This window comes from Equus przewalskii, chromosome 13, assembly GCF_037783145.1.
Source record: "Equus przewalskii isolate Varuska chromosome 13, EquPr2, whole genome shotgun sequence".
Taxonomy (NCBI): domain Eukaryota; kingdom Metazoa; phylum Chordata; class Mammalia; order Perissodactyla; family Equidae; genus Equus; species Equus przewalskii.
In genome coordinates, this window is record NC_091843.1 from 89,666,944 (window position 1) to 89,681,512 (window position 14,569).

General features: G+C 44.9%; 1 protein-coding gene across 38 annotated transcripts in view; it reads right to left on the minus strand.

The window, feature by feature from the left end:
* ARHGEF28 (Rho guanine nucleotide exchange factor 28) overlaps positions 1 to 14,569 on the minus strand; it is a 273,643-nt gene that overhangs the window by 41,952 nt on the left and 217,122 nt on the right. For all 38 annotated transcript variants that reach the window (XM_070569821.1, XM_070569819.1, XM_070569810.1 and 35 more), the window contains 5 exons: positions 13,387 to 13,641; positions 11,785 to 11,861; positions 7,131 to 7,309; positions 6,017 to 6,108; positions 4,704 to 4,886 (listed from right to left, as the gene is read on the minus strand). In XM_070569821.1, the coding sequence (XP_070425922.1) occupies positions 4,704 to 4,886; positions 6,017 to 6,108; positions 7,131 to 7,309; positions 11,785 to 11,861; positions 13,387 to 13,641 (786 nt within the window). The remainder of the gene's footprint in view (positions 1 to 4,703; positions 4,887 to 6,016; positions 6,109 to 7,130; positions 7,310 to 11,784; positions 11,862 to 13,386; positions 13,642 to 14,569) is intronic.

Sequence of the window (14,569 nt, forward strand, 5' to 3'; positions counted from 1 at the left end):
ATGCAAAAAGACCTTCTCCAAGGCATATAATAGTAAAACTGGCAAAAGTCAATGATAAAGAAAAAATATTAAGAGCAGTAAGGCAGAAGAAAATAATCTACAAAGGAGCCTCTATCAGGCTTTCAGTGGATTTCTCAGCAGAAACCTTACAGGCTAGGAGAGAATGGAATGATATATTCACAATACTGAAAGACAAAAACTTTCAGCCAAGAATTCTCTATCCAGCAAAAGGATCCTTCAGATACAATGGAGAAATAAAAGCTTTCCCAGATAAACAAAAGCTGAGGGAGTTCATCGCCACTAGACGCCTGCCCCTCCCCCCAAGAAATGCTGAAGGATACCCTCTTACCTGAAAGAAAAAGGCAAAGGTTTACAAAGCTTTCACCAAGGAGATAGACAGACAGACAAAATTAGAAAACTGCAGCTCTCTATCAGAACAGGTCAGCAAACAATTATAACATAAAAGATAAAGGGAAGAAATGCATAAAAAATAACTGTAAACACTTCAATTTAGTCACAAACTCACAAAACAGAATAACTTGTGACAATAACTCAGAAGAAGAAGGGGAAACGAATGGAACCTGCTTAGGCTAATGGAGATAAGAGGCTATCGGAAAATGGACTGTCTCATCTACAAGATCTTGTATCCAAACCTCATTGTAACCAGTAAAAAAGAAAAATCAGAGCAGAGCCACAATTCATTAATAAAGAGAAGACCATCACAGCAAACCAACAAACTGAAATGGTAGTCAGAAATACAAGGGAAGAGAAACAATGGAAATAGAACAACCAGAAAACAAGAAATAAAATGCCAGTATTAAGCCCTCATTTGTCAATAATCACTCTAAATGTAAATAGATTGAACTCTTCAATTGAAAGACACACAGTGGCTGGATGGATTAGAAAATAAGACCCAACAGTATGCTGCCTCCAGGAAACACACCTCAGCTCTAAAGACAAACACAGGCTCAGAGTGAAGGGATGGAAGACGATACTCCAAGCTAACAGTAAACAAAAGAAAGCAGGTATCGCCATATTTATATAAGACAAAGTAGACTTCAAGATAAAAAAGACAATGAGAAACAAAGAGGGGCAGTATATAATGATAAAAAGGACATCCCACCAAGAGGACATAACACTTATGAATATATATGCACCTAACACAGGGGCACCAAAGCACATAAAGCAACTATTAACAGACCTAAAGGGAGATATTAACAACAACACAACAATAATAGGGGACCTCAACACCCCACTTACATCAATGGACAGATCATCCAGACAGAAAATCAACAAGGAAGTAGTGGTATTAAATGAAACACTAGATCAGGTGGACTTAATAGATATGTATAGAACATTCCATCCAGAAACAGCAGAATACACATTCTCCTAAAGTGCACATGGAACATTCTCAAAGATAGACCATATGTTTGAAAACAAGGCAAGCCTCAATAAATTTAAGAAGATTGAAATCATATCAAGAAGCATCTTTTCCAACCACAAATGCTATGAAACTAGAACTCAATCACAAGAAAAAACCTAGGAAAGACACAAATATGTGGAGACTAAACAACATGCCACTGAACAACCAATGAAGAAATCAAAGGAGAAATAAAAAAATACCTGGAGACAAATGAAAATGAAAACACAACATACCGACTCTTATGGGGGGGAGGGGCAAAAGAAGTAAAGGGGCATATATGTATTAAAAAAAAAAATACAGTCTCGCTGTCCTCACCGTAGATCTACTGGTTCAGATTCTCCAGGAAAGAAAACAAAGGATTCGCATTTTAAAGAGGCACCAAAGGCTACTCATAGGATCTGGTGAGACTGGGAAACATCACATCAAGAAAGCGAAGTTTTTATTTACAATAAAAGGTTTTCAACTAGCATGTGGAATAGTGTAATTTTGAGGACCCTACAAATATTTCTAAACCCCTCTGTCCAATGATTCAATTCAGTCAACACTCACTGAGCACCCGCTGAGCCCTAATGACCAGTGGGCATTTGATAACTAATAAGGAGAGTTTGCAGCTTGGAGAAGGAAAGAGACACAACTAACCACGCCACTAGATAGCATGCGATCAGTACCAAGTTCCATCACCCAGGCGTAAGAGCATTAAAAAGTACTCCAGTAGCACAGCAGAGCCAGCGGGATTAGGAAAACTTGCTTAAAGGAGATGAAACCTGAGCAGGACCTTGAGCAGATGGAGTTCAAGAGGCCGAGACAGAAGAGGAGAAAGGAGTGAAGAAAAGCAGTGCAGTAGAACAAAGACCTCGGCAGGCAGATGATTCAAGGTGCGTAAATGAACGGTCTTTCCCCCCAAAGATAAGTCCCTCACTCTGATAAGAATTCCTGCTGTCTCTGCAGCGATGTGTTGTCAATCAATGGTGGGGCTGGATCATCTCGCCTGAAGATCGGGCAGTACTTCAACTGCCCTGAATTCTCTTGAGTGGCTGGGTCCACTGCTGCGCCCCAGCTCCCCCACCACATGGAAGCCCAGAGGAATCCAAGCAGATGGACCAAAACAGGGCTCCAGTGACAGTTTTGGTGGGGGAGAAAGTGAAAGCCACCAGCTAAAATTGAGAGTGGGTGACTTATTCAATAAAGAGGTCATCAAGGATAATGAGAGGGTCACCCGTTCTTGTCGACCTGTTTGAAAGTCCTTCGAGCTTTATTTCTAAAATACGTCTTGCATCTGTCCACTTCTCTCTCCTGCCTCTGCGCACAGTCCTGGTCTAGACCAAGGCTCCAGCATCTCCCCTCAGCTTCTGTGATGGCTTCCTAACAGTCTCCAGGCAAACTGGTCTCCTTGCATCTGTTCCTCATTCAGCAGCCAACATTCTTTTCAAGATGGAAATAAGATTATGCCACACCCATGATTAAAAGCTTCCATCACTTTCCATCAGTTTTGGGAAAAAAATTTTTTTTTTCTTAACCACGGCCTATAAAGACCCGGCCCCTATCCACCCCATGGCCATCTCGCCTGACTCCTGCCAGCGTCGTCTTCCTTCTCTCCTTGGACACACCAAGCTCATTCCAGATGCGGGGGCTCTGCACGCACTTTCTCCCTGCCCAGGAATGGTCCCCCCCAGAGCTCCAAACAGCTGGCTGCTTCTATCTTTCAGTTCTCATTGCAAAACATAATCTCCTCATAGAGGTCTTCCCTGGCCTCTCTGAAGCAAAGCCTTCACCTCATCCCAAACCCATTTTCTTATTTTCTTGTGACTTCTGAGATGCTCTTGCCTCCTTGTGTACCGTCCATCTTCCCCATTGGAAGACTTCATGAAAGCATTACTGCCTCCTTAGCACCCACAGCAGCACACAGTTGATGCTCAATATCTGATGAATGCGTGGATGAATCCATCAGTGGACCCCACTTCAGACAACCTCTCTGCCCTTCTTAAGACCTCAGTTTCCTCGACTGTGAAATAAAGATGAGAGATTCCACGATTCCCAAATTCTCCTCCAGAGCTAAAGTTCTGAAATGCTAAGCCAGAGCCCGGCAAACTTTTTCTGCAAAGGACCAGAGAGGACATATTTTAGGCTTTGTGGGCCACAAGCCCACTCACTGTTGCAGCTATCCATCTGTGCCACTGCAGCAGGAAAGCAGCCAGAGATATCACTGATATGCAAACGGGTGGGTGTGGCTGGGTTCCAATAAACCTATGTGTACAGAAACAGGTGGTGGGATGCCTTTCATGCGTGGTCTATAATCTACCCACCCTCTTTCTGATCCACAGCATTCCCCGCCACACTCTCAGGGGGTGCCTAGTATCTCCTAAACCCTCTGTCCCTGTGGTCACTTCCAGACCGTTAGCCCCATTCCCCCCCTTAAATCCCTTCTTCCCCTGAAGTCCGTGCCATCAGGTTATGGCACTTGCTGCCCCTCCTGGTTGCCGTTGGCTACAGACCCCTTGACAAGGTCAGTTCTCCCCTCCCCAGTGCTACTGCTGTCAAAGTTCTCAGTGACTCCAATCCTATGAACACAGACCTCCCAACACCCTGGCCTCTGTCTCCTGACCTTCTCACCTTCAGTGACCCTGACCTCCAGCCTCCTCAGCTCCCAGGGTTATTCCTAGACTTTGCTATTCTCTGCACAGTAGTTGAGGGCTCCTTTTAAAACACAAATCAAGTCACTCCTCTACTCAAAACTCTGTGAAGCCTCTCGACCCACTCGGAAGAACATTCAAAGTCCTTACCTCACCCTCGTTACCTGAGTCCTCGTGAACCAGACTCATCTCCTGCCACTTACCGCCCCTCACTTCACTCCACCTGCACCGTCCTCCTTGATGTTCCTCAAACAAACCTGGCACTCACCTGCCTCGGGCCCTTTGCACCTGCTATTCCCTCTGTCTGGAACATGCTTTTCCGAGATATCTACTTGGCTTCCACACTTTTACCACGTGTGCTTACATACCACCACATCAAAGAGGCCTTCCCCGGCCACCCTATCTAAAACAGGGCCTCTCAACTCCACCACTGCCCCCTCATCCGCTCACGTTCCTTCATAGTGCCCGACACACCTGATGTATTTATTTCCTTATCTTTTGCTGTTTCTGGAATGCAAATTCCAGGAGAGTCAGGATCTGTCTTATTCCGCTGTGTCCTCAGAACCGAGACCACAGTGCGTGGCATGCAGGGGGTGCTCAATAAACGTTTTCTGAGCTTGTGGAATCAAAGCCTTTTGGAAGCATCTTACCTTCTTTCAGGGCTGCTGCCAGCAGCGAGGCCGCCTGGGGAGGCTCCCCGGGGTCGGGTTTAATGAGGAGATGGGGCTCCAGGTGCACGTCCTCAAACCCACTCAGCTCTCCAAGCTCAGCATAGATGTTCAGCTTCTCCTCTAAATACGTGCAAATCTGCTGGTCTTGGGTGCTGAGGATCTCTATGAAAGAGGATTTACCAGAGAAGGCTATCACATGAATACAACTAAGATGAATAGCCACACTTTCAGATAAAAATGCTACTAATCAGCAAGCAGCACGGTCTGACGGGCCAAGTGCAGGCTGTTGGGTGGGACAGACCCAGGTTCAAATCCTAACCTTCCACTCCGTGACCGCCGCCTCAGCAAAGGACTCAACCACTCTGAGCTTCCATTGTCTTTTCTGTAAGTTTATCCTACTCAGTAAATGTCCGATTCCTTTCCCCTTCCCCTAATTCCAGAAAAACTTGCAGAGCCAATCTTTGTTTATCCACGCTGTCTTCCCTTAAGACTAAACACTATGCTTAGGAACGAAAACTGAGGCGGCATGGTCTGTGACGAACGAAAAGCACAAGGGAAACACGGCCGAGGCCGGAGCCTCCCAGGGCCGCGGCCAGCCTCTGTCACCCTGACACGCTGGCTGACGCGGTTTCGAAACCTCCAATTCCTGTGACCACCCTCGCTGGATCATTTTCCTCTGATGTCGACATGTCCCAGGATTCTTAGAGCTTAAAGGGCCTCAACCAGCATCTGACCGAGGGGTCTGCAGAGCTCTCTGCCGCAGAATCACCCAGGAGAGTTTAAAATAATGACATCTGTACCCCACCCCGATTCCGAGTGAACTGGTGGAGGGTGGGGCACAGGCATCAGAATTTTTAAAGACCTCCCTGAGTGATTCTAATGCTCAGCCAGAGATGAGAATCACTGAGCTAACCTAATTTCCTTACTTTGCAGATTTGGAAACTGAGGACCAGAGCTATTGGGTCCTCGTGCTGAGTCACATGACTATGGCCTGACAGCACTGGGACCTTCAACCACGTGCCGGTCTGCACCACACTGCCCATGGTCACTGTTTCATAGATGTTATGTGCAGAATGTTTTTCACATATTTTAATCACTAAGGAGGAAGGAGGGAGAGAGTCATCTTATTTGAGCACTTCAAGTGCTTGTGCTTTTTTGGCGGGGGGAGGTGGTCAGCGCGGGCCTCTGGTACACAGAATTAGACCAGTTGTCCAGTCATCACCTCCCTTTCACGACATCTGGGCTTTCCGACCTCCCGGGAGAACACCACGGCCAGGGAACCAGCACCGTACCTTGACACTGCTGAATTCTGGCCACTCGTGCTTCAGCTTTCCGCTTCTCTTCATCAGATTCACTTGCCCTTCCTCCTTCTTCCTCTGGGCAACTTTAAAAGACAACAGTCAAGAGACACAACTGAAGCCAAATCCCACTATCTTTAGGCTCATTGCAAAGACATGGGGACTTGGCAGTAGAATCATTCAGAGGAGAAAAATTCAGTATGAAGAGAATTCATCATGCCCCCCGGCCAAGCAATTTGGTTTTCTGGAGTACATAAAGAACCCTGCATAATATAACATAGCTCTCAAAGTCGGCAGTGTAAGATGACTCAAATATTCCAACACGCAAACATATGCTCATGTACACACACACTCACACCCCACAATACCAATACCAGCATTAGGCACAGCTAAAAGAATTTTTGCTTTCTACTACACTAGGGCACTTCTATCCTTAATACAGGAAGAGCAGAGGGTTGGAGGGAATGGAGGTCGGGTGCCAGGTTGGGTAGGTGCAGCGGAGGTGGAGGAATTTTATATGACATCACTCAAGATCTAACTTAAGAATGATCACTTCACCCTCACACCCCCAGTTATAAAAGCTGTCCTTGTACAAGTAAGAGAAGTAAATTGACTTAGAACACTTGGATCCACCAACCCAAAGACGTTTATTGAATGATTCTTCAGAATTATTCAGACAAACATAAGACATGGTCCCTGCCCTCGAGGAGCTTCCAGTCTAATACACAAACACATATACATAAAAGAAGAGAATAGCTACAAGGCAGGATATGACAAGCACCAAATAAATGCTTTAGAGAGCGGGTGTTAAAGAATTTCAGGTAAGGAAGAGACCGCTGGAACTGAAGAGGTCTTCACGAAGGAGGCGAGCCGTGAGCTGCACCAGAGATGGGCAAGATTCACACAGGCAGAGGGGAGGTGGGGCACTGCATGCAGGGAGGTGCGGAGAACAAAGCTGCAGGTGAGGGGCTATCGCAGGTGGGTGCAGGGGGCAGGGAGCAGACCATTCTGGCTGAGGCAAAGTTTTCATGCAAGGGGAGACATGTTAGAATATTTCCCGCAAGTGAACAAGTCCATTCCCGAGCTCATGGACAGAAGGAGATGTTACCTTTCCACTGCCTGTTGGATCCGTCTCATCCAGTTATTTCGTTCCTCCTTGGAATTGGTATGAATTTCATACATCTCAGGACCAGCTGATGAAGCACTGATCAGAAACATTCCTCTCTCCTCATTAGCAACTTCTCTAGCAATAAGCTTCTGAAGGGAAATAACGGATGGCTTCTGATCCTACGCAAAATAGGAGGATGTGCAGATGAAGCTGCATCCTATCGAAAGGAAGGGTCTCACAACACACATCAGCTAAGGAAAGCAACAGCATTAGGCAAACCTATTTCACTTCAACCTCTTCAAAAGAGCCGTGGGAGCCAATAAGCTCTCCGATGGAAAGAGTATGGTGAAAAGAGGATGGAAAAAGAGGGTGCAGGAGAATGTCTTTAAGAAGCGGTGGTTTAAAAGGACAACTTTTAAAAAGCTAACAATCAGAGTGGTAAGAAAAAAATATCAGAATGCCATAGTCAAGGGTAGAGGGATTTTTCTAGAAGGGCATGGGATAGGAAATAGTGTATCAAATATTACAGAGACTGAGAGGGATGGCCGGCCTAGAGAGTCCATTGGATTTAGAGTACCAAGGGGCAGACTGTGAAAACGAAAGGTAAGAATGAGGAGGCAAGACCTTACATTCCCACACACAACCAATGCGCTCTGCTATCGCAGTGCAGACCACAGCAACACGACGTCTATAGTTCTGCCTGCAAATGCCTCTTCTGCCCGTCAACCAGCAAGTGCCTGGTGGCAGGAACGGGTCTAATTCATCTTCATATGCCCAGCATGGTGCTTAGCATAGAGTAGGCATTCAATACATGTCTGAGAACTAGATTTGGCATAATTCCATCAGAGGGAAATAGGAGGAAAGTCTAAAATTCGTCATCCAAGCCATGGTTAAATCACCTCTTCTACCAACATCATCCTTCCATGTCCCATCCTAAGCGCTGGGGATTCAAAAAAGAGTAAGATACTGATAATACTAATTTGGGTGGGAAGCTGTAGTTGAAAGAATAGCCAAAGGAATGCTTGTTGGAAGAACAGTTCTAGGGGTAAACATGGAGAATCTTCCTTGGTTTGTGGCTTCCACCACTGTTTGCAGTCGGTCGCAGTATGTGGCTTTGCTCCTCCCTCACGGACTGAGCGACGCCTTCATCCAGAACTGCTGACTCCTCAGTGCTGACTTGTCTGCTTTCCCAGCATCACACAGCTCTACCACGTCTGAAGTTGCATGCAAGGGTGCACCCAGAATACCTCTTCACCCCATTCTTCTTTGAGTAGAAAAAACACGTATATGCACCATAAGGGGACAGAGCACCGGTCCACCCAAGGCCTTGCTGTGTCTCTGCAGTGGAAGCAAACGCAGCTGTGTGGCAGAGCTTTTTGCACACTGCCCTCTCCAATTCGGAGGGCCCCTGGGCACTGTTCATATCCTTTCCTCAATTAGGGATCTAGTATCCAAGGCTTTATCTGCTCTCCCTCCTTCAATGCAGTTTTAGTGTCCTCAGCTACAAGGCAAAAGGCCTCTGTACATACAGAGGCAGAGCAGCTGTGGGCTGCTGATGACGTCCACAAGAGCAGAATTATTTGAACTAGTTGGTTAGCGTTGCAGGCAGGGGGAAGGTGATGGGGGTCTGATGTTTTAAAAGTGAAAAGTAGGTAAGAGGGTAGAAAGCAGCATTAATTAAATCACCATCAGACCAGGAGGCTTAAGGGACATGCCACGTGTGTTCAAATGACACACGAATGTTAGAGATGAACAAGAATCCAAATCACATCTCCGGAATGTAGGTTCCACGTCTGCTTTGGAGACGGGTGTCAAAACTAGTGATGCAAGGACCTACCCCAGCCTGCAGACATGTTTTGTTTGTGCCACAAGATTTAAAAAACAGATTTTTTGGAATAGTTGCCAACATTTAAAAACTAGACGATTTCACTTTTTAAAAAACACTCTAGATTTCTGGGAAAAGCAGAAGATTGGCAATGCTGGGCCCATATCCTCATTTAAAACACTGGCTATAGCTGAGTGATCCCTGCCCTCTTTGCAAGGGGGCACGTTCTCGCCAGTTCTCCACAGTTCGTACCACTCCATCAGCTCCTCGATACGGAGCCAGGGCCAATTAACCTATTTACATTTCCTAACCAACCCCCTAGGCATTGGAGTTGATGGCCTCTGCCACAGAGGAAGAGGAAAAGGGGCTGCTCCCTTTGGCCCCATTGTTACCCCATATCCATCTGTGATTCCATAAAGTGGCTGATTCCATTATGAGCGAGTCCATTCAGGATTCCACCATGATAACAAGATCTTAAGGTCGCTTCACATTTTGAGTTTTTGTACTTGTGCATCTACATGTTTACTTTGTCTGTTTTATAGTTCATTCATTTTGAAATTACCTTCTTTGATACTCAAGAGGATCTCCTAGACTCAGTATACCGGGATTTAGTGAACATATCTACTTTTTCCTATTCATTTCGTAGATTTGGGTCCTACTCCCATTTCTAGCGGAGTCCTTTTCAAAAACAAACAAAATTCTCTTGGAGGGAAGCTACTCCATCCTCTTGCTACTTTTGGCTTATTCTCCTGGCCATTTAGCAATTCATCGTGTTGTCTGTAACAGGTGAAAAGTTAAACATTTCCCAAAGAAGTTTTTTCATAGCACAAGGGACACAGAATCTCCCCTGTGGATATTAGTGTACAGATAACTTTCTAAAATACGAATACCAGCCTCTAGCTAATGCAACAATTCCCTTAAGACTTTAACTATAAGGTATTTATGACAAATGGGCTTGGTCAACTAAATGTATACGATGGAAGTAAAAAGCATATGATTGAACAGTAGGGTGAACTTGAGGAGAATGCTTTCCCTTTGGCTCGCTGACATCAACAAGGGCTGGCTGGCTTTTACAAACGTAGCTACATGTCAGGCTAACATCTTCAGGAAACTGTATCAGCATCATCTGCCTGTGGTCTGTAGACAAACACGTTCTACCGAGAGGAGCTAGGTTGTGGCTGCCTTCATTCTGGCATTTGGTGGACGGCATCCCTAATGTCCCATTTAACGGTAAATGTGGTCTATGGTAGAGGTAACTCTTCAAGAACTCAGATGAGAGGGACAGATCCGTTTGTCAAGTCGTACTGTAAGTTGAGCATCACAGCATGATCTGAATCCACATGCTATGTTGTCCTAGAAAACCAGATAGCTGTCTTCATGCTATGTCTAATTCTTGACCCATCAGCAGGTCATTCGGCCTGTAATACCACCCGAGCAGCAGGATTTGCTTCTCCTCCAAGTCTTTGGTTTTGAAGAAATCTTTGTTTCTATAAAGATGTGGAATAAATTTGTTTTCTCGTCTAACATGGCCCTCAGCACCCCACAGGTCAAACAAAATTGTCCCGCTTTCCCACTTACTTTACTCTGTCTTCTTTCAGAGCATCCCAGACAACAGCAGAGAGAGGTTGCTGGACACACCAGCAGGTTGTCACAAAATCTGCAGTATATACAGTTCAAATGGACCAGGGACCCGGGGACTCGTTTAAGTCCTCTCGTTATCCTCTGGCGCAGCTTTGTGAAAGTCTCTGACCTTTATCCAACCTGGCATCATTCTGCTGATGAGAGGCAATGTGCTGAGCAGGGCGAGAAGCTGACTGGGCTAAAGTAACGGGCACAGATGGCGGGTGAGGCACTGCCCCAGCCTCCTCCTCCCCAGAACCCATCGCCGCGCAGGCGTTTCTTTGTTTGCTCTGGACAGCAAAACAGGAAATTCATTAGGCTTGAATTTGCCAAAATCAGTTGGCATTGATATCTGCTAATGGTACCTGAACATCCTATCAGACAATGGATGACAAATCCTAGAGTATAGAGAGCCACCATGAGACCGGCCACATTGGTACTGCATCTTAGATTCTTTCTGCTAGCAGGGCCTGATGTTCCATGATGCCGGCAAGGAGTTAATTGATGACGTCTTCCTTCTTTAAGTGAGTCATTTTGGACCACAAGATGCTATGTAAAAAAACGTTATCAAATGCTAGTTTTACTGCTAGTCTAAGTCTAACTCTGTGCTGGCAACGAGATTAATAATATACCATAAAGATAAGTGTTATATCAATAACCTTAGTAATTAGTAGCCATTAGAGTAGAAATAAGAAAGAATCTTCTTTAAACTCTAGATACCAGGATAGTGTTCTCCTATTTGGCAGAAGGAGCATCCTGACAGTCACGAATGGGGTTAGCAACAGGTGCAGCAGGCACCGTCCAAGGGGAAAAGAGAGCAGGCGCCAGAATGACCTGCTGTTCCCAGCATCAACATCTGAGCTGCTGGAAAGTCGGGGGGAAGGAAGTCTAGGGGAAAGACCCAGAGAGGCAGACGGCAGAGGGCCACATTCACCAACCACAACAAAGTACTTCCGTATTTTCACAGCTGGTTAAACTGCTGAACCAGATGACTACCTGTTCTGGCTGTGATAACTCAACACTTATCATCCTAGTTAAAACCCAGTTAGATGTTTGTTACCCAACACCGCAATCACTAATAATAATGGGAATATAACAGGGGCATATTCTTGCCAATTACTATTTAATGTCTCTAGGAATTTGGGGCATTTTGTAAGGAGATGTGGGATTAAACCATTTAAAATATGCATCACATGGCCATATACTTACAACGGCTGCAAAGATGTATTTCTGGTCTTTTTCTTGCAAAAAGAGCAGCACATCAGTGAGAAGGAGAGCGAGGATATCTTCAAAGAAAAAACATTGCCAGGGTTAATGAAGCACGCCACGGCTCAAAGTACATATTCCGATTTCATGTTTGACATCTAAATAAATGTATTAAGAATTAAAAGTCTAAGATTTAGTCTAACTATAAAACTTTTACAAAAATGCCTGTATCATGATAGGCAAAGATGCATTTTATAGATAAATGCAGCTTCTCTAATAAGGGTGCATGTTTGCTAACTGTAAAGCTAAATTGCCAGCAAAATTTAATGTTATAGCTTTCAAAACAGAAGAAAAATATCCAATAAAAAGGAAGGTCCTAATAGAATGAAGCCCTTATGATTAGGGGGAAAAATGCTTAATTAAAACTGTCAGAAGGCAGCTTCTATCTTGCATGATGTTATTCTGTTCCATCTGGACCTGAGAGAGCATGAGACCCTGTGCTTCCCTTACAAACTGTTCACGAGAACACATCGTCACTACCGCCAAACATTCTCACACCAAGTTACCAAACTGCTGATTCTAGGAAACAGATAAAGAACAAACGACTCGGAGCAAGAGGATCTCCAGATTGGGGTTAATATTTTAGTCTAGTTAACAGCCTAATTGTGGTTATCGTTTAGTTGCAACATTGCAAGTTGCTGATCAACAAATCTTATTTCAGTCATTAGTTGCAACCACCACCAAAACTAGATAATCCTCCAATGGGTGATGACCTTGAGTAACCAGAATTTAACCACCTCTTCCTCTCGTTGATTACCTACGAAAGTTATTAAGTATTAAAAACAAGGAGAGGGGACCAGTGGTTCTTCACCCTGGCTGCACACACACCTGGGAGGTTTAAGCATCTCTATGCTCGGGCTTCATCCCCAGACCAATAAAATCAGAATCTCTGGGGGGAGACTTGAGCATCAGTAATTTTTTAAGCTCCAGAGGCAATTCTTGTGTGTGGCCAGGGTTGAGAACGCTTGCACCAGGCAAGGCGATGACTACAGACTCAGCCCTGAAGAATCGGAATGAACTGTTGTAGACTCTAGCCAGATTACCAGAGTCCAGTTAACGCCCGTTATCAGACGGTAGCCCTGAGGAAGAGTTTACACCAATGTCAATGTGTATATTTGTGCATTGTATTACTCAGGAACGAAGATGACAGTCAGAGTTCACTTCTCCCTTCAATGGTCTGACAGCCGGGGCTGTCTGGGCACACAGCAGACTCTGGGTGTACCACCTCACTTTCATCAGAATGATACTTCTGTGCCAACAACAAGCAGAATTCTTAGTTCCTTTGATTCAAACATCACAAACTTGTAAATTCACAAAATACATCTGAAGGCTTTTGCTCAGGCAGCAAACCCCCACCAAAGATTTGTAGCATTGGCCACATTTGCCTGTTGAAATTCCCAACTCGATCCTACAGGAATCTCTCCACCGACCCGGGCTTTGTGTGTGTGCCTGCATCTCTGAACCATTTCTCTTTTGAAAATCTGTCCTGTGATAATGAGTAACGTGTGTGAAAGGAGGAGAAAGCAGTCTGTAGAAGCACGGTACCTTTGAAGCGGCCCGTGGCCGTTTTCCAGTACACAAGGCCGTCGTGGAGCAGGGTCCTTTCCTCACTCAGCAGCGCCTGCTTCCGAAACACATGGCCGTTCTTGAGCTTCGTGTATGTTTTGTTTTCGATCTTACTTAGGATCTCAAGCCATTTTTGGTTTTTCTCATATTCGCTGACTTTTAAATCCACTGCTGCGATCATGTCTTTAATTAAGCAAAGAGCTTTGCATAAGTCTTTATGCTCTTCAGTTCTTTCTGCACAGGAAAAAGAAAGAAAAACACTATACAATAAGTCAGAGCGCTAAGGAAGACTTTTTTAAAAATACAGTTAAATGTACCATCTAAATAGGAAAAATCCCATAACAAAAATGTTGGATTAAATTCAAATACTAGGGGCCAGCCCAGAGGCTAAGTTTGCACACTCTGCTTTGGTGGCCCAGGGTTCACTGGTTCGGGTCCTAGGCACAGACCTACACACTGCTCTTCAAGCCACACTGGGGCGGCATCCACATAGAAGAACGAGAAGGACTTACGACTAGGATATACAACTATGTACTGGGGCTTTGGGGAGGGAAAAAAAGAGGAAGACTGGCAACAGATGTTAGTTAGTTCAGGGCCAATCTTCCCCACCAAAAATAATTCAAGTACTATATTATCACTCTGTACCCCTCTTCCCAAAAATATCATTAACATACTTAAACATAAAAAATTTACTTATCAGATGTGCTCCAGCTGAAACACTGAAAATAAGATGGCTGATTTCCAGGGACTGGTCTGGCCTTCCCCCTAGAGCAGGGAATGCGTCATACACTAACGTGGGCCTTCCTTTCACCTTCCCAAAGACAGGGAATCAAGCAATCCCAACTCCAACTTTCTCAGCACTTAAGCGAGCCAGGGGCCCAAGTCGGACTCCTTTCATAAACCAGAGCTGCAGGGTCACTGGAATGGGCCTCAGACTCACGTGCCTTCCTGGAGCCTTTCCTCCATAAAAATATTCAAAATATTTTGCAGCTGTATTAGCATAAAGATGAATATATTAACAAGATATATTAAAACATTTTTTCAACCTAAAAAATGGGACCAAGGCACTCTGCCTAGTGGGTAAGTCAGCCTTGCTCATGCCAACAGTATAGGTGATCATCGACTCCAGGTGTTACTCTTTCAAACACTGACCACCTGCTCT